Source organism: Drosophila kikkawai, chromosome 3R (genome assembly GCF_030179895.1).
Source record: "Drosophila kikkawai strain 14028-0561.14 chromosome 3R, DkikHiC1v2, whole genome shotgun sequence".
In the NCBI taxonomy this organism is placed as follows: domain Eukaryota; kingdom Metazoa; phylum Arthropoda; class Insecta; order Diptera; family Drosophilidae; genus Drosophila; species Drosophila kikkawai.
Window position 1 is genome coordinate 36,007,973 of NC_091731.1, and position 19,168 is coordinate 36,027,140.

At 42.0% G+C, this 19,168-nt stretch overlaps 1 protein-coding gene across 7 annotated transcripts in view; it reads left to right on the plus strand.

Moving 5' to 3' along the window:
- The window catches only part of LOC108085711 (cubilin), a 48,806-nt gene that overhangs the window by 2,925 nt on the left and 26,713 nt on the right, over window positions 1–19,168 (plus strand). For 6 of the 7 annotated variants that reach the window (XM_070287255.1, XM_041776244.2, XM_070287254.1 and 3 more), the window contains exons 3-5: window positions 5,967–6,084; window positions 11,536–11,598; window positions 15,857–16,645. In XM_070287255.1, coding sequence (XP_070143356.1) covers window positions 15,865–16,645 — 781 coding nt within the window. In that variant the 5' untranslated portion in view covers window positions 5,967–6,084; window positions 11,536–11,598; window positions 15,857–15,864. The remainder of the gene's footprint in view (window positions 1–5,966; window positions 6,085–11,535; window positions 11,599–15,856; window positions 16,646–19,168) is intronic. The other variant, XM_070287256.1, reaches the window with a different exon arrangement.

Here is a 19,168-nt window from a genome sequence, read left to right on the forward strand (position 1 = left end):
GCCCTCGCACATGAACTCTGAAATACACTTGAACTTAAAAGGAATGGGGATGTTTTTAAACTTTGGGATATGAAGATAAATAGATAAGATAGTTTGGGATGAATTAAAGATTAATATTATCATTTAAGCACAGGTTTAGTTTCAGAATTATGCAGTATTCTAATGGCTTAAAACTACAATAATGGAAATAGTAAACTTTAAAGATTCCATAACTAAAAAACGTTTTGTTTGTGAAACATTTAAATAATAATTTAATTTATTATTATTTTAAAAACTAGTTTATTCATAGTAGAATTTATGTCAAATTTAATTTATTTTCTTAATTTACTCTACAATATTTGTAATAAAAAGGTAATAGTTTGTTAGTAACAAGTTATTAACCCCTCAAGGGTCATCTCATTAAGGCATTTCCCCTTTAATTTACCCAAACTAAACGAAGCTAATTAGAACTTAGCTTAATTTCCTATTAAGAAATATATACACTATATTCCAACAGCAATAAAATGTCTATAATAGTAACCAAATTCAAACAGAGAGATAACAAAAAAATGTAGTAGCTATTTAATAAAGGAGATGGGTTCAGGGAGTCCCCCGCCCCGCCCCCAAGGAAGCTATTCGTAGGACATTAAGGGAGCACACGTTCCGTCTTGGCCTGAGCCCGGGCCTCAGTCAGGCATAATTTGGTCGTCGTATCGTATTTAGCCGGGTTAATTACCGAACATTGTGTTGATGGCTTAAGCGTTTCATGGGGCGCCATAATGTGGCCGGCGTGTCCTGGAGGCGCTTTTTAAAACGCTGCCAATTGTTGTCCTGCGAGTCAATGCTGTTGTTGTTGTGGTTGCTTTAGCCTTTGGTAATTGCAGATGGTTTCTTGGCCGCATTGAGACTTCCTGGTCGACTCGGTGGAAATGACTGCGATAAGGTTAAATATTTAATAGGTTTTTGTGTGCGAGACTCCTGCAACTTTTGCTCTCTTCTCTCTAGCCTCGCAGGCAGCCTCGCAGGCAGCCTCTCAGGATAATTTCTCTAGCGACAACTGTCTTCTGTCTGTCTGTCTGTCAGTCAGTCAGTCAGTCAGTCGGTCCTGTGAGTCCCTTCCTCCAACTCTCTGTCTCTGTCACTTTGGAAAAGTTTTTGCAGATGCCTCGCCTTTTGTTTTTGTGTGTTTCCTATTTTTTTCCTTGTTGGTTAGCTCCCTCCTTGACTATTGGTGATGGCAGCATTTTAGAAATAAATTAAAATTTCATTTAAGTGCCTTTCAGCTGCGAAAACTTTCTTAATTACAAATGTTTTGTTGTCTGTCGCTGCTGTGTCACTCTCGAGTCCGCATCCCTTCTTCCAACGAGAACCAATCGATGTCCGTGTTTGCATGGACAGTTCAAGGTTAATCCTGGGGGCCCACTACGCTTTTTCGATCGGTTAAATGTGTCAAGGTGCCCGAAGGAGGAGCAGCAAATATGTGCAGCAGTATTTTTGGTTCTGGCCAATCCGCACTTGAGATAAATTGCCTGCAAAATGGCCACATCCCCGCACAGAATATGCACAGGGATGTGTACAAAGGACCACGCTGACATCTCTTAGTCATGAGCAGGTGGGTGCCTGGCCCCGGAACTCAGCTAGTCGCATGCAAAAATAATCATGCACAAATGGATCCCCGCAGCAACAAGCCATGCACTCAGCCCACACACAGTCCCACCAGAGGGAAATGCTGGGGCACTGTGACTCTGACTGTGGATGTGGACTGAGCACAAAAAATAGACAAAAAATAGAAAGGACTTGGAGCGCTCTTCGCATGCACTTAGATGAAAACGACAGCACCAGCAGCGTCCACAACAAAGAGCAGCAAAAACAACGGGCAGCGAGCAGCGAGCAACGAGCAACTCGAGTAATGACAGCAGCAACATCAGGCAGCAGCCAGCAGGCAGCAGCCACCGCAGCAACAATGGGGCCAACCGCTGGCCACGCCCCTCACATGCTGGCTTGTCTGGCTGCCAGTGGCGATTCAGGGATTCATTCATCCATTCATGCGCTCTGGCCATGTCGCCGGATGTGTGTGTGAGCCAGTGGGTGGCCTACACAGAGGGAAATGCGACGAAAATAAATTCAAACCGAGTTTGTTTATGCTTCTGGGGGGGGGGGGCGCTCCTTCCTGCCCAGCTGCAAAATCTCGTTAAGTAATCGTAAACTTGTTAGACAACTTATGTCCCAAATCCGTATTCCATCATTCTTGAAATACGTGATGAGAATTGGAAACTAACTCATTAATATTAACCCCCCATCAATAATTGAGAACAACACAAGTGTTGGCTATTTCTATTTAATGGGGAAATAGTGGACACTAGGAAGGTTTGTGGAGTGAAATGAAAAAATATAAGTAATTATAAGTAATTTGAATGGTATAAGAGATATTTTGTATATCGAAACATTTAAATATCGATGAATGAATCAGTTTTCTCAGTTAAATTGTGACACAGTATTGATCTATTTTATTTCATCCCTAGTTGCACGTTTATAGCATGACTTTTGCCTAAACTATCAATATTTTGAGAGTTTATTTATTTATTTTTAGAATATTTTGAGTATTTATTTATTTAATTTTATTCTGTTTTTAATTATAAATTAGGAAATGATCATATTTTATTCATACTGCAGTCAGGAGTAGCTTAATGGCTCAAGGATCTTAAAAATTTTAAATGCAATTCCCTTTTTAAATAATCAAATATTTAAATAGTTTCTTTGTTATGTTTTCTCTGCCTGTAAGACTTGCATCTTTGCCACATCGTTGTTGCCACTGATGATGTTGTTGGTCCTTCTGCTGACTGTGCTGCTGCTGATGCTGCTGCCGTTGTTGGGGGAACACACTTAAGTGGTCGTTTAGAGTGTGCCACGCTGTTGTTGCTTGTTTATGAATAAAAAATAGTTTATTTGCAAAACGTTTAGCCCAGGGGTGCTCGAGCGGAGGCGGTTGGAACGGGTACTATAACAGGAACAAGAACGGGAGCGGCGGTCAATTAGAGAGTTTCATCGAGTTAAGCTTCCGTTGGGCGCTAATGGACTGGAATCCGCTTGCCAAGTGCCAGGGAGCTGTTTCATAATTGAAAAAGTTTTCAATAAGGCATATATAATGTGAGCCATCCTAAGCCACAACGTGACATCCTTGCGGGGGCTTTGGCATGAGTTGTCTGTCTGTGTATGTGTGTGCTTCTGTGGGTCTTTGCTGGCAATTTCAATTGGCAAGCTCGGGATGCTGCAGTAAGCGCACCCGTGAGTGCCATAAGCATGCGTCCAAAGATAATTGTTACGTCATTAAGCGACTGCCAGTAAAAGGCCCAGGACAACACACAGCAAACAAAATAAATAAATAAGAGACAATCACACACGCACACACCTAAGCAAGCAGCACACTCGCTCATACGCACACACGCACATACAGTATGGGTAGGCAGAAATTATCGTTGCCTACTTTTGTGCGCAGTTCACAATTAAATACATTGGCAGCGACATATGCGGCAAAGCGTAAACAACAAGCCTGGCCAAAAACAAAAACGACGTTTTTGCTCTGCCCACTCCCCGAACTCCCCTCTCCTTACTCTCTTCTGCTCCTCCAGCCTCCCCCCCCCCCACCAGAAAAAAGGGCGGCTCAGCAGAGAGGAAAGTTAGCTTTCTCTGCGTGTCTATCCTTGCGACTCTTATTCGTTGGTGTAAGCCGACCAGCGCAGGCGCTTTCTCTCACTCTCTCCCGCAGTCTCTTTGGCTCTCTTTTACCACACACACACACATTCAGGCGCACACACACACAATGGTGGGCAATGTCAATGTAACTTTTATCCAGCTGCCGCTTCACTGGTTTCCTTTGCTGCAGCGTCGCCGTCGCCGCTCCGCTGGCTGATGGTGTGCGTGTGTGTGTTTATGCTCTGATTTGAATGCCACTGATAAGGTGGCATTACGCGTAACTGCTTGGGGAAGGAGAGGAGAGCTAGCGGTATCTTTTTTCAGGGGGGTAGGGGAGAGGGAGTTCAAGGAAGCTGGAGGAAGTTGCTTTTTGCATTATAATTCGATCTGCCTTAGTCATAGGGCTTCACAATGAGTTTGTGTCTTCACTGTAAAAAAATATGCATATTTTAAAACATACAAATTTAAAAAGGTTATATTTAATAAACATTTTAAAGGAATTAGTTAATTTCTACAAATAATATAGGTTTTCAAGAATTGATTCAAAAAATCCAAGGGAAGATGAAGTTTTTCAAACCTTTTTTTAGAGACATTCCTGAGGTATTCTTGATGTATATTACCTATTTATTTTTGCCTTATATTAAAAGAGTCTATATTTTGTATTAAAAAACTATTTTTTATAGACTATTTATCATCTTTATTTCTTCATATATTTAGTAATGAAGATTCATTAGTAAAATATGACGGATTTACGCTTGAATTCGGAATCACCTACCCTATTTGCTTTATTTTTTACCCTCTTTCTGAAATTTATATAATTTAGCTAGACATTTTTTTAATAAACAAAAATATTTAAACTTAAAAATCCCTTTACATTTTTTACTGTGCCTCGATAGTTGCGGATTGTGTGTGCCTCTGAGCGCGCAAGTTTACAATTGACTTTTAACGATACGACTGGCAGAGACACACAAACACGAAAGCCAAACTTGTGTGTGCGAATTTATGTGTTATCATTTATTGTGTCTTTTGTGTGAAAACGTGCGCGCCGGTCTATCCGCAGATAGACTGATAGACAGACGCATATATAGTCTCGCCACGCCCCGAAAAAGGAAGCCGCAACGCCCCCCTCTAGCGCCATTTTGTGATAATATGCTGCTGCGCCTTTTGTTTTCACAGCAATAAAAATTGGTTGTAATTTAGTTGCCTCCCATCATTGCCAGCGTGTGTATCTGAATCCGAATCTGTATTTGTATCTGTATATGTATTTGTATCTGTATTTGTATCTGTATCTGTTCGTGGCTGTGTGTGCGCCTTGTTGTGATTGATACGGAGCCTGTGGGAGAGCTTTGTTTGCCTTGTCTTTCCTGTCCCTTGGCAGGAGCCTAGGCTCTTTCTAGGCTTCCAATTAACTTTCGTTGATGCGTGTTTCATTTTAATGCCATTTGCGGCTCCACTATTTGAATGGCATACTTTGCGGCCGGTCGCAATTTACATAGTCATAGGCCAATTATGGCCATCTATGCACACACCACACACACAAACACACAGCACCTCGTACGTGAGTCGCATAATTGGTTCGTTTCGGAAAACTGGAAGCTAATGTTTTATGAATCACTATCGCTGCACCGTGCAGGAATGCAACGTGCAAGTTTCACATAAAAATTGCAAATACATTATTTATGATGTTGGCAACAGCATATGGGTCAGTTAAGTTCATAAATAATTTCACAAAAACTAATTTCAAAACTGGAAAATAAACTAGAACTTATGTTGTGAGAATTCCAGGAGGTAAAGGTTCATTTTAATGACCTAATGACTTATTTAATTGCAGCTTGTTAATGGCATACAATAAAATTGCACAAGATAAATATTAAATAATAGAAAGTTTACTGGAGATAAAATAAAGACTGATTTTGATTTAGAAATGTTTATAAAATAAGAGAAATATAAATGTATAAATAAATATATATACATTTATTTGATATGTACAGGAGATTTTCTTGGTTCAGCTTAGGTTTATCTCAAACAAATCATTAAACTTTCTTAATATACATCTCTATATTTTACTGAACTTTTAATCTTTATAATCTCCATCCCTTGAATAACCTACATACCACCAGCAAGATTTAGTGCTTCTCCATCCTTTTGGAATTCTACTCTCCCAGCTGCCACTTCTGTGGTGGTTTAACCTTCCCTCATCCGAAACATGATTTGTTGCCACTGCAAATTGCACTTACTTACACAAAATATGCGTACTAACCTCATTTCCATTTGCATGGCTTTCATTGCAGCAGCGCAGAGGAAGGATCTCGTCTTCGTCGCCCGGCTGAAGCAATTAACTGAAAATGTAGCAGGGGAAAGAACATGGCCCAACTGGAACAGCAAATGCCATGCGATGCAACTAGCATAAACGTGAGTACACAGCCCCCAAGGAAATGCGAAAATTCAAATGAAAATAATGAAAAGGGAAACGGGTCTGGTGTCGCGGCTAATTGCTCGAAGGGTCTACTACACACAGTCTACATCTTGGCTTGTACTCTGGGAGTAGTAGGGTAAGGTAGGGGCCGGGGCATTTCATTTGCTTTCAATTTGGCTGCCGTCTAATTGCTCGGCACTAATTTGGCGTCTCACATTTCATTCGCCGTCGTTTCCCGGCCATTATTAAAGTTTCTCCTTGGCAGCGGCCTCATTGTGTCCTCAGCCTCCTCGTTCTCATCTCCAGCCTCAGTTCTCATCCTGGTCCTTGTCCTCGCCCGCATCCTCATCCTCATTCTCGTCCTTTCCTTAATCAACTGATATGAAATGCAGCTCAGGCTTGCCAAATAGCCAGAGGATGGTTTTGGATTCGGATGCGGATTTGGATTTTGGTGGGCTGGCAGAGCCCTGGGCCCAAAACTTATTGAATCGGCAGCAAATAGATTCTTGGCACAAAAGAAAATGCCATGTTTGCCTGGCCCAAAAATGGTAATTTGATGGCGCTTAGCAAGTGCATCGATCGAAGTGCCAAAACGAGATTGATTTACGAACATTGCCAGGCCTGGTAGAACTGATTGTGTAACGAGTGTTTCAACAGCTCCTAATAATCGTCTTTGGGCGTGTCAATAGTTTGCCAGTTTGCACTCAATCAGCAGGAGGAGTTTAAATAGATATTTCCAGGATTAACGAACAGAACTAGTAAATTGTAAAGAGTTTAACGTTAAAATATTGATGTGTAAATAGGTTTTAGCTTCAAAAAACGATTCAGTCTCGAGATTTCTATATTTTTTGTCATCCTTAATATACCTTTGAACAGTGGTAGTATCCTTAATAGTTGCATAGTTAAAACCAGAACTATCCAAATCTTCCTTTCCATTTGATCATCTCATTTTATGCTCAATTTAAAGCCGCCTTAAGTTTACTATGTTCCATGTACACTTCCTATCTTGTCCTAAGCTGAAATTTGATTTGATTTTTAATATCGTCGTACAATCCGCGCGTGTGTGTGTATCTGTGTGTGCCTTGGCTAAATCAGTTTTACAACTTTTATGCGAATCCTTCACCTGCTTTATTGTTGTCGTTGTCGTCGCCGTTGCCTCCGAGGAGTATAAAAAGCCGTGTAACATTACCGGGGACAACGGCAAAATGGCAATGACAGCAACGACAGCAGCAGCAGCGCCAACAACGTCAATAGTTAAACTCAAGCGGGCTCCGAAGTACAAGATTGTTAGCATAGCGCAGGACACAGTAGGAGCCAGGACAACGCTGAGCGGCGGCACAAAGGCAAACACAAATGCACAACATTCTTTGGCGAATACACTGAAAGGAATTATAAAACATAGTTTTCTTTTTAATTGAGTAATTTTTGAAAGTTTTTTGTACCTTTTGTTGTTTAATTTTACTCTTAATAATATTATTTAAATGAAATATTAGCAAAAATGTAGCTAAAAATTAATTTAAAAGAGAATTTAAGGAGTTTTTCTATACATTTAATTTAATAATAAATATTATCCAATTTTAGTAGATTGTACAGAATTTTTAAAGTGTCCTTCAGGCATCCCTAATTGTATTATTTATTTTTCCAGTTCACATAGGTTTTTCATCTATGCTTTTCCTAGTTCTTTGTATTCTCGTTGATATTTTCCTTCCTTTCTTATTTCCCTCAATGTAGGGATTCAGGGAAATGGGAACGAGTGACATTGCCCGCTGGGCATCGTGTTGGCCAGAGGAATGAGGATGGCAAATGCGGTGGCCTCGACTCCTGTGGCTCCTGCAGGTCCTGTGGCCTGCTCCTGCTGCATCTGAAATGCGGAGAAATGATGCATTTAATCGGATCCAAGGGGGGTGGCTAAGCAGGAGGAATAAACTAAAAGGCAGCACCTGGGCGTGGCTGGTGGAAGTTGACACGCCAGCAAAGGTCTCCTCTTAGCCCAAGCAGGCGCTGGCGTTGTCCTGGGCGGTAACGAGTCCGTGGTTGTGGGCGTTTTGGGTGTCACCTGCTTTGCATGTGACACACGCCCCAACGTGCCATGGATACCTGAGTGTATGTGTGGCAGCCATGCAGGTAGATGCACTGAGGGAAAACAAAAGTGCATTGCTATAAAATAAATATAGTAAATTCTTAAAAGAAAAGTTGAAATAAAATTCGAAAAAATAGATTTCAACTTATTTTTGAGAGATTAATACGCTGATATGCGATTTATAAGTTCCTGATTAAATGAACCCTTGCTAGAAGTATTTTTCCAAGTGCACACATAGTTCGAACTATGGAAGGTAGCTTTTTGAGTTCTCTTTTTTCCCCGGCGAGTGTTCGGGATTTCCTTTCATATCGCAACGGCACGTAAATTCGTAATAAATTTGAAATTATGTGCACATTTCGTGCCGCAGGCTGAAGGCCAAGCAATTTGCAACTTGCACTTTGATAATTTATGTTGCAGGCTCCCTGGCAACGGTGGCCATAAGCATATATCACATCTGCCATCCGGCCAGTCAGCTTCCCGGCTTCCTTTGCCCCAGCTGCCAGGGGAGATCCTGCTAGGTCCCAGGATGGCGTTGTCAACCCGGCTTGCTGAGCAGAATGTATACGCTTTTTTTCAATTTCCACGAACGCGCGCGCTGCACAAAGGACATGGATTGATTATGCCGACTGTCAAGGACACTCACTCACACTCACTCCTCTTACGGGGCTTCAGTTTCGTTTTCAATTGGACACATCCTGTCACACGCTCTGTCAGCTGGCCAAGGACGAAAAGGAAGGCGGGGAGAGAGAGGAAGAGGAGCAGGAATCATCGGCAGCTTTTTGTTCAATCGCCCGCACAAATTGATGGTCAGTGCGAGTGACGCTGTCTAATAACACTCATTACGGCTCCATTCATCATCCCGCAGCGCACAGCATCTGCCACATGCCACTTGCCACTTGGCACTGGCCACTGGCCACCCATCTCCCCTGCCCGCCTGCCATTGACAGCTGCAATCGAAATGCATTTAGCTTTTGATTCAAAGCCTGATTTGCGAATTACCATCACTCCGGGGGCCCTTTGCTTAAATGCTTTAGGTAAATTGAGCCTATAACTTGGCCCAAACAGAGGTGAGTTTATTTGGAGTTTTACCTGGCTGGGCCTTGGGGAAATGGGGCGGGGTCTTGAATTGATAGTAAACTTAATGATTTACTCAGCTTTTAAGGCTACAAAGTTTTGTAATTTCTGCAAATTACTATCAAACAAGCTTAGACTTTTCTTTTGATATATTTGATATATATATTTTGATATATTTCCTTCTTGAAACCACTTGCCAATCAATTAGTCGCGCAATTTTCAACTTTTCCAGCTCGGAATATAGCAGTCAAAGTGCGCCAAAAGTTGCACTTAAATTAAATGCGATTTGTTAAATGTTTTGGAAAACGCTCCCTGCAGTCCTCGCTTCGTTCCACAGAAAGTTGATTCAATTTGCTGACTTGGCATTGGTTTCATTAGTCCCTCGATCTGGGCTGGCCACTGCAGCATATGCATATTTTATGCATGCAGTCAACCCTATCATGATTATTCCACGAATTGCAAACTGGTCCTGTCGTGTCCTTTCCCTTCAGTTTGGATGCCGTTTTACTCTACTTTCGTTGGCCACTTCCGGCCGCTGGTCCATTGATTTTTGCAATGGTAGGGTTTTGGTTTTTGTTTTCGAATTGTTTTTCATTTTGTACCCAGTATTCTAAAGAATATTAAGGGAATGTGGTTTTGATATTATATTAAAGATATAGCTAGTAAGACTCTCCTATTGATGCTGATCAAGAATATATAGGACTTATGGGGTTGGAAACAACTTCTTCACTGCTTTGCGGGCTTCGAACTAAAGTTACTGTACCCTGCACGGACATAAAAATGTAATGCAGATCCTGAATTTCATACTAACTATGTGAAAAAAGATATAAAAATGTAACGTAGATCCTGAATTGAGTACTAACTATGTGGAAATTCATTCGTAGTCATAGCCTTTCCAGTTGATTTCCAATGCTGTTTGTTTGCCCGGCAACAACAGTAGCAATCGTAAACAATTTGATTTTGAGGCACGCGGCAGAGGAGGAGGCAGCAGCAGGACCAGGGACCAGAGAGGAGGCAGTAGGGTCACAGGGGCTGGCAGTGCAGGAATTCTAATCGGATTTCGTTGCAGCTGCGGCCGGAGCTGCCAGCGAAACAAAAGCTTTTGCCAGGAAATTGATATCGAAAGCAATTTGGCACCGCTGCCCTCTGCGGATGAGAGATACGTACGGACGGACGGCCGGGGGTTCGGCTTTTGGATGGCTACGAGGGTGGATTGTGGATTATGGACTGAAGCCTGGCCATGTGGGTGGGCTGTGAGGTTGGGGGTAATTCAATTTTTGCCACTGTTAGTCCGGCCCACGCTGCGTATGCGCAACGCAACTGCAGGCATAGCATAATCTCTGGCACTTTAGTTTGATCGCCCGGCATTTGTAAGGCCTTCGATGGCAGTTCAAGTCCTGCTGGTCCTGCTGGTACTCCTATGGCTGCTCCTAGTCCTGCTGCTGCTGGTGCTGCTCCTTGCAGCCCGACGTTGATGAATATTGCTACAGCGATAAATTCAATTACAAGAGCCGAGTGGGGCCAAGTCGAGCGCTATAACTCAACTGACAGCGGCAGCAGAGGAATCCTGGCCGCCTCCGCCACTTTATCCACTTGACTTGGTCCTTAAAGTGCTGCTGCTGCTACAAAAAAAAAAGGGGAAACGCGCAAGGAAAACAGTTAAAAGTAAACAGAAAAAGGAGCCAGAACAACATAAAATAAATGTAATAAATTTTAAACATAGAGATGATAAATTGCTCTGGGACTCGACTCAAGGCGCTGCCAATGCGCGATTCTCGGTCTCGGTGTCGGTCCCAGACTCTTTTTCTTTCTCTATCTCTGTCTTGGTTCTCGGTTCTCCTTTCTGGGTTCTCCCCTACATTTTTACACTTTGTTTGCGGCTTCGCGCGTCCTGTTCCTGCCCTGCTGCGTCCCGTCCCTCGTCCTCGCTTTTGGCACGTGTGTTTGGCATTTTTATCTATTTGGCAGCTGCTTTGGCTTGTCGTTGTTTAATTTAGTTTGCTGCGAAATTGATTTGCTGCAAAGTTTCCGCGCTTCCCCCCTTTTTTTTTCTCTAGACTTTACAATCTTTTTGACACGCCCACACGCCTTTTGCCGTGTCGAAAGTTTTAGCAACTTTTGGCCCAAGTCGCATTAATGCTGCAGTTGCAAATGTTTTTTGCTGGCAACTTTTACTTAAGCGCTGCCAGCTGTCGGTGGATGGTGGGATCTATTTCACAACGCAACTAGGCTAAAGTTAAACTTAAGTCCTGCCAGCCGTCGTCTGTCACCTTGTTCGCTTCTCTCTTTGCAGAAACTCAGAAAATTCCGTGATTAGGACGTGTTGTACCCTAACGCTCTAAATGCAGACGATATGGTGAGTGGCCAAATCAAATTTATTAAGCCAACTTGGCGTTTTATTTAAGATACATCTGGGGAAAGTATTTATCTAAAAATCTAGATCACTAGATCTTTTATAGTTTTAAATAATGTTTATAAATCATACCTCTGACTAGATTAATGGGTATAAAAATGTTTAAATCTTACTAAAACTCTTTACCTGAAGCTGGGAAATTAAGCTTATTAAATACCCAAGTAGTTTCCTTAGGAAAATATTATTTTTCGCGCTTCAACGGGGATAACCCTTGAGTTAATCCTTTGATTGGCTTAAAGTTCAGGTTCAACAAGTTGAGCTTCCGGCTGATTAATTTTAAATGCAGCTCCTTCTTCTCGTCTATACACAACACTTACATCCAAACATACACACACAAATACTGGCATTAAGCCATACCAGACAGACGACGTTATTATAAATCATGCATTACGTATACGCCGCATATGCCCAGAACTATTAACAAGCGCATTGCATATTCATGAATTTGTTTTTGATGTGCCTGGAGTGCAGGTTGTTGCAAGCAGCAAGGAGCTGGCATCACACAAGCACAACCAACGGATAACAGAAATAGAGGGCGACGAGCCAAGTTTTCTAATTAAAAACTACAAATAATTGTGAGACTCGTAATGAGCGCGCTCACACACTCCGACACAGAAGACCAAGTGTGCTGCACCCGCGAAAGCCAAATTTAAATTGCAATTTGTCACTGCAGCGGTGGCATGCGACATGTTCTATACATGCAACATGTGCGTACAAGGCTCTGTGTCCTGGCTAATTTCCATTCCAGCTGGGTTCTCTTCTCCTCCTCCTGCGGCTGCTGCTGCTGCTAGTGAATGATGATGATGACGATGATGAAGTTCTTTGGCAATCTAAAGAGGGGGAAAAAGGCATGCCTGCATTTCATTTTTCACAAAAACGTGTGACAGCCTTTGTTGATGTTGGCCGCATGCAAACAACTTTTAAACTTTAATTCCAACAGAATGTTAATCAACCAAGTGAATGCATATTGTGGCTCCCTCTACGCTGTGAATCAGAAATGTAAATTCCCGAGGGCGGAATGCATAAATGCATCTGTATAAGGGAGTTCAGGCTACGCGGATACAGATACAGATACGGCTAAATTTATGCCAGAGACTCGCGGCGTTGAAGTGTAGAGTTTTGCGGTTCTGGTTTCTGCTGATGTTGCTGCTGCTCCTACTCCTGCTGCTGTTGATGATGATGATGCGAATGCTGCAACTTTTTGTGCTCCATCGAGCGCCATTTGTTTCAGCCAAGAGCCACTCCCTGGCTGGGCACTCAGAGCTCTAGCTTCTCCAAGGGTTTAATAACTATTTTGGAGTGTTTGCAACGCTCCAGATTGCAGAGTGGAGAAGACATTAAGTTGCTAAGGAGTTGCAGCTGAGGCGAGGTCTGTATAAAAAAAGAAAAACAAAGGGGAAAATCCTTGTCTAAGAGCAGTTGGTGAAGGTTAGAAAGAGTTATAACAGTTTAAATTGCTGTTTATAAAACTTAAATTAAAAGAAATTACCAGAAAGGGATTTTGTCCTGATCAATTAAGTAATTTAAGAGATTATATCCCATTCCCAAGCTTGAATCTATAGAATCCCCCAAGGACTCTGACTGTTAGGGCATCGGAGCACCTTCAGGATCTGTATCGCTGCTGCGGCTGCCCTTTTATTTGCTGCGCTTTCTCCACTTTTTGCCCCGCTTTGAAGTGGTTCCTGCGCTTTAGTCCGTTCTAATTGGCTCTGGCTGGCTTTTAATTTTTACTTTATTTTTTTGCCAGCTTTATTATTTTCGCATTCGCCAGCTTTGAGCGAACAGGAGAAGCACTCATTAAACTGCTGGCCAAGTGCACAATTAGCCGGGGCCACAGATACGGGTCAAAGTATCGTCCGTCTGACTAATTGCGAGAAAAACAGAAACAGGTCAGCCGCAGGTGGGCAAACAGGGGGAAATGGGAATGAAAACGTGCATTTGAATAAACATTAGCCACAACAAATTGCAATTTATTTGCGTCCGTTGTCCATTGTTGCGGCTATTACTTTCGACTGCAATTAACATTTTACAGTTGTCCCAGTGTCGAGTGCAGCATATAATTTCCAATTATGTGGCAGCCGCAGTTCGCAGTTGACAGCTCGCCGAAGTTCCATGGCACCATGGCCGACTCGACTCGGTTTTACTCTGCTCTCGTCTGACTGCCTGGCAGGCTCCTTAATTATTCAGCAGGATACACACATGAGCACACACATCCTTTGCTGCCAGCTGCCCGGAATTAATGGATACAGCTGAAACGTAACAGAAAACTCCACTCAGACCAGGCCGGAAAATTCCGCACTCCTCGCTCGACATTCACCTAGTTACGCATACGCCCTGATGACATTAGTGCAGCATTGCAGACAATTTTCGTTGGCGAAATGGGAAAGCCACCGGCCAGGGGCCAGAAAAGGACACACGCAAAATGTGCACTGGAAAAAAAGCAAGGCTTTGGTGGTGTTTCTTAGAAACTAATGAGCTTGAATTTTTAATTTGAAAGATAAATAAAGTTTAAGAATTTATCTTAGAAATTTAGGAATATTTCTTAAAATATTTAAAACCAAATTTAAAGGAAACAACGGTTTCTCAGAAAACAGAAATCATAGTTATATTTATGAAAGGATTTCTTTATAAGGGTTTATTTTATATATTTTTATAAATGCTTGTTTGTGGCTTATATTTTCTGGCAGTCCAAACATAAAATATACTACAAAATATTTTAAGTTTGGACTTTTCAATTAATTCCAAAGTTTCTGATGACCTAGATTCGATTGTTCAGCTTGAAAGAATTTTTTTTTTTAGTTTTTATACCAACCCAATTTAATGTAAAACAAAAACCTATTAAATAATATATCCTTATTTAGTTTCAACATTTTTTTTTTGTGTGCACACAGCTCACCCATCACCAATTCCGCCATAGATGTGTGTGCGTGCGACGCAGTTTCACGTTGATTACGAGCACTTTATGGCTCCGTGCTACGTGTGGGCGTTGCTGCTGGCTCTGGCTGCTGGCTTTGGCCAACAGACCGTGGACTGCCATAGACATGATGTCTATGCGTTCATTGTTGCAATTTTTACTTTATTATCAACGTCTGTAATCACTACAAGAACAACACCAAGCAGGGGGAGCAACCCTCTGATGGATATGCCAAAGCGAAACTTGTTTCGGCGTCTGTTATTGCGGCCAGAAAACATTTCGAGTGGCGGAAATTTGATAAATGCCGGTCCCTGACCCAATGGGCGTGGCACTCGCCAAGGGTTTATCTAGTGTACTTGTTGGTTATTTATGATTATTTCACATATTTTTATGGCTTGCAAATGAGGAATGTGTTTGCGCCACTCAGGGGCGTAGTTAGTTAAGAGAAAGTAGGGGATGAGTGAGGGTTTTAGGGGGGAGTTAACTAGTTAATACATATTGGAACAAAAATTATATATATATTCCAGTTTCAGGCAATTTCTTATCATTGAATGTTATGAGAGTCTTGGGTCCTGTAGATATGTAAGTTGAGGAGAGCTTTTTGTAACAGAAGGAGCTTCCTGTTAACACTTACAGTAAAATTACGTATACGTAAAGAGTCCTTATTGTTTGTAACTTAGCTAGTAAGCTTTTATTTGTATCCTGTAAGCTTTGTGGACTTTTAAGGGATTGCTAGTTACACATTTTACAGTAAAAAGCTCCTAAGGATTTGCTATAAAGTAGGTACCAGTGCCATAAAACACGGCGTATGCGTAATGTAGGAATTTGAATCAGAAAGATAACTAAAAAATTAATTTAAATATATAAAATATATAAAATTAAGATAAAATTAACTAAGATTTCCATGTTAAATAAATATACTGTGGCGTTTCCCATTTTAAATTCCTCTTAAATACAAATAAAACACACAAAGGAGTAGCCAGCTCTACAATAAAATAAAAAAGAAAACAAACAACATGAATTGGACTCTCAGTCGAGGACCCTTTGAACAAAAGTTGGGGTAGCTTGTCAGGGGAAAAAAGCTGGACAATCCTTTGCCCGTGGGCGTTAACCGAAATGGGCGGGACCACGGGAAATTGATTAAAAAGACAAGAAAACCCAAATGCTGTCCGTAATCCTCGAAAAGCGCTCGAGGAATCGATAATCAAAGCGAAACCGGACAATTTACTTATGGCTTTTTAAGCATTTACTTGATGTTTGTTTTTCTTTTATCAAATCTCATTTTAGGGCACAACATGGCCTCAGCACAGATACGACATTTCTATAACACACCAACAACAATTTCTTCAACAACAACAACAACGACACGCCAACTCTTACAACAACAGCAGCACACGAACAACTGCAGCAGCAACAACAACAGCAGCAACAGCAGCAAGCGGAAGCAATTTCCAAGCGATACGTTTCTGGGCCACACACAAAAACACAGAGAATCGGAGGCAGTCACAGGAGCAACAGGAGCAACATTATGCCAGGCAACACCCGAGGCAGCAACACCACCTGGGGCAGCAACAGCTGGAGGAACAGCAACGGCAGCAGATGATGTACGAGAGTCCTGGACCGCAGATGAGATCGCTGCTAGCCTCGAGAACCAGCCCAGGATGCAACATCCCTTGGCCAGCAGTGCTGCTGTACTCCATGTTGCTGCTTCTACTGCTAAACAGCAGCAGCGACACGAGCAGCAGCAGCAGCAGCAACACAAATCCACTCATCCTGCTGCTCCTGCCTGCTTGGCAGCTACTGCAGGGACTTCGGAGCGGGATTGCTATGCCACGAGCACTTCTTGCCTATCACGTCTATCTTCCAAAGCCAGTCTCAGTCAGGACTCTACGAAACCACACCAAAAAGAACAGCCACAACAACGAAAGCCCCTTCAGCACGTCGCCAGCACAAGGGACTCGGATGCTTCCACTTCGACGAATCCGGCTGTCAGCATCCTTATGGATATGCAAAAGTTTGCACGCTCTATATTTCCGCTGGTTATCATCTTCAATCTGCTGCCTTTATTCTATGCAGGTAAGTTACACTTTTAACTATAGTTATTTGTTGTCTTTAAATAACATTTCGAGGGGGAAAATATGTTCTGCTGAATTTTAAGAACTTTATTTATGTTTTTGTATGAATTTTTAACTTTCAAACAAAGAACAAAAGTGTAGAAATTCATTTAAAATCTTTTATAAACGAAATTAATCCCAATTAACTTTAAATAAGTTATGGAATTCTTTTTACTGAAATCACAAAACAAAAGCAAGAGTTTTTCCTTCAATAAACCTTGTTAGTTTTTCCCTTAAAGCTTCTGCGTAAGACTTTTAATTCTGTTGAAAGTTTTTTTTTGCCATCTCTCATAGCACCCTGAGAACTGTATATCCTGTCAGCAATTTTCTCCTGGCTCTAATTGCCAGCCTCGAGTGGCAGCTCTAGCCTCGTGATTGTGCCTTGTGCTGCTTTAAGGACCTCATTCACGGGGCCCACTGTAGTCGCTCGGGTTGGTAAATAAATAATTGAAACTGTCGAAGAACATTTGCAAATCTGGCCAAACAACAACTGAGCTCATTATTTATGTACGCGGGCCAAATATGTATTGACTGCCAAAGGCAATGACGAAAAAATTTAATGACCGACAAAGTGTGCGTCCCTTGACAGGAAGGAAACAATCCCCGCTCTGCGTCCCTTTGATTCCAGTTTTTCTCTCCATTTTCCCTTTTTTTTCCAAACTCTTTGTGTGACAGTTTTTTCGTTTATTTTTTTGCATCCTTGCTGCTCATTTTTTACGAGGCAAAAATTATTACAAAGTTCGAGAGGGGTCAAGCGAGGTTGGAGCCTAGAAGACAATATGCTGGGGTCCTTAATTGCTTGCCAGCCAAAACAATATGCTGGCAGACCCTTCTCGTGGCCTTTGTTAATGCTGCAAACTTATTAATTAAACGCGAACATAATTATTTAAGACAAGCTGGAGCTGTCGCCGGAGCAAATTCAATTTGTGATCAGTGCCTGATAGCAGGAGTTGCATTAGAGGCAGGAGGGCGGGGATGCCCCTGCTCAGCTGCCTAATGTGGCAGAAGCGAAGGCAAACAAAAGCGGCACCATTTCAAAAGAAATCAATGACAATTCGTTAAAGGTCCCCCTCAGCTTTTGCCAGCCCCAAACCCCAGGACACCCAGGACACTAAGACAGCCAGGACCTGCCATCATCATCGACATTTGAGCAGCGATTAAAGACAATTGAAGCCGCAGATGCAGGCTTTCTTATCAGTTCGCTCGGAAAATGAGAACTTCTGATTTTACTCTCTTTCTCTTTCGGAGGAAAGCTCGCGCTTGCGCTTAGGCTTTTCCATGTTATCATTTTTCCTCTCTCTTTGGCTGTTATCACTGAGACATGAAATGTCTGCTGGGTTATCCTGCCTTGGCCCCTTTGTTTAGGCCAAATAAATCGCTGACTTGGCAGGCCGGACCTCGAATAATGGGGGAACAACGGGATACGATGAAAAGCGGGAAAGTCAAGACTTAGACAGTGCCTCGGGCACAGGTCAAAGTATCTGCAGATCGAACACACACCCATTTATCTTGTCTCCTTCTCGGCGTAATGAGATTTTCGCCAAAATTAAATGAAATCGAAAATTGAGCTCGCCCAAGTTTTCTATGCCAAATTTAAATTAGCAAAAGCCTCGCCTAGCAATTATCCACACAAAGGAGCCGGCATAATGAGCGGAAGCCAAAGTCAAACAGGACTCTTTACCTGTCAGCTTTCGGCCACCTCTCTGAACTCTGGCAACTGCCAACTGCCAACTGCCACCTGCCAGGTGGTGTCTCAAGTGGCGGCTTTTGGGCGGCGATTAAGACGGCATCGCCTGCCTTGGCGGCCACTCGAACAAACAGAATCGACGGCTCATTGAGCGACTGAAATGAAATGAAATCCCGGGGCAAACAACTCTAAGGAGCCGCCAATCCAAAAGGAATCGTTGGAGGGGAAGGAGGAGCATGAGGTTCCGGACCAAATCCAAGAAAAATAAGAAGTGCACAAAAACGAAATCATAAATTCAATTTGATTTATTTCAGCTGTACAGTATTGGCGGTGGGCTAACCGCCTTCAGATTCAAATGCTGTCAAAGGATGCACTGCAAAAAATTGTAATAAAATGATTTCTTGGAAATGATTAACAAAACCATTAAAAGAATATATATCTAAATACGTTTTATGACAAGTGTTCCACATTAAAATATAAAGTCCTTAATTCTTAACTTCAAAGGTTTAGTTTTTAACATATTCAGGACCATTATTTTAATAAAATATTTTAAAGTTTACATAAAAATATTTACAATTCAGTTTAATCTTTAAAAAAGTCCTATAATATTTATATATTCATAAAGATTAAGCCTTAAGTTTCTTATACTTTGGCCATTATTCAGTCATAATTTCCTCTTCGTGTAGCAAAAGCTTTCGCTTGATGTCATCGCCGAGAGCACCCATCGTTCTCTCGGCACTCGCATTTCCCATTTCCCGCTTTTCTGGCCTTTATCGCAGTCTCTCGCTTTCTCTTTGA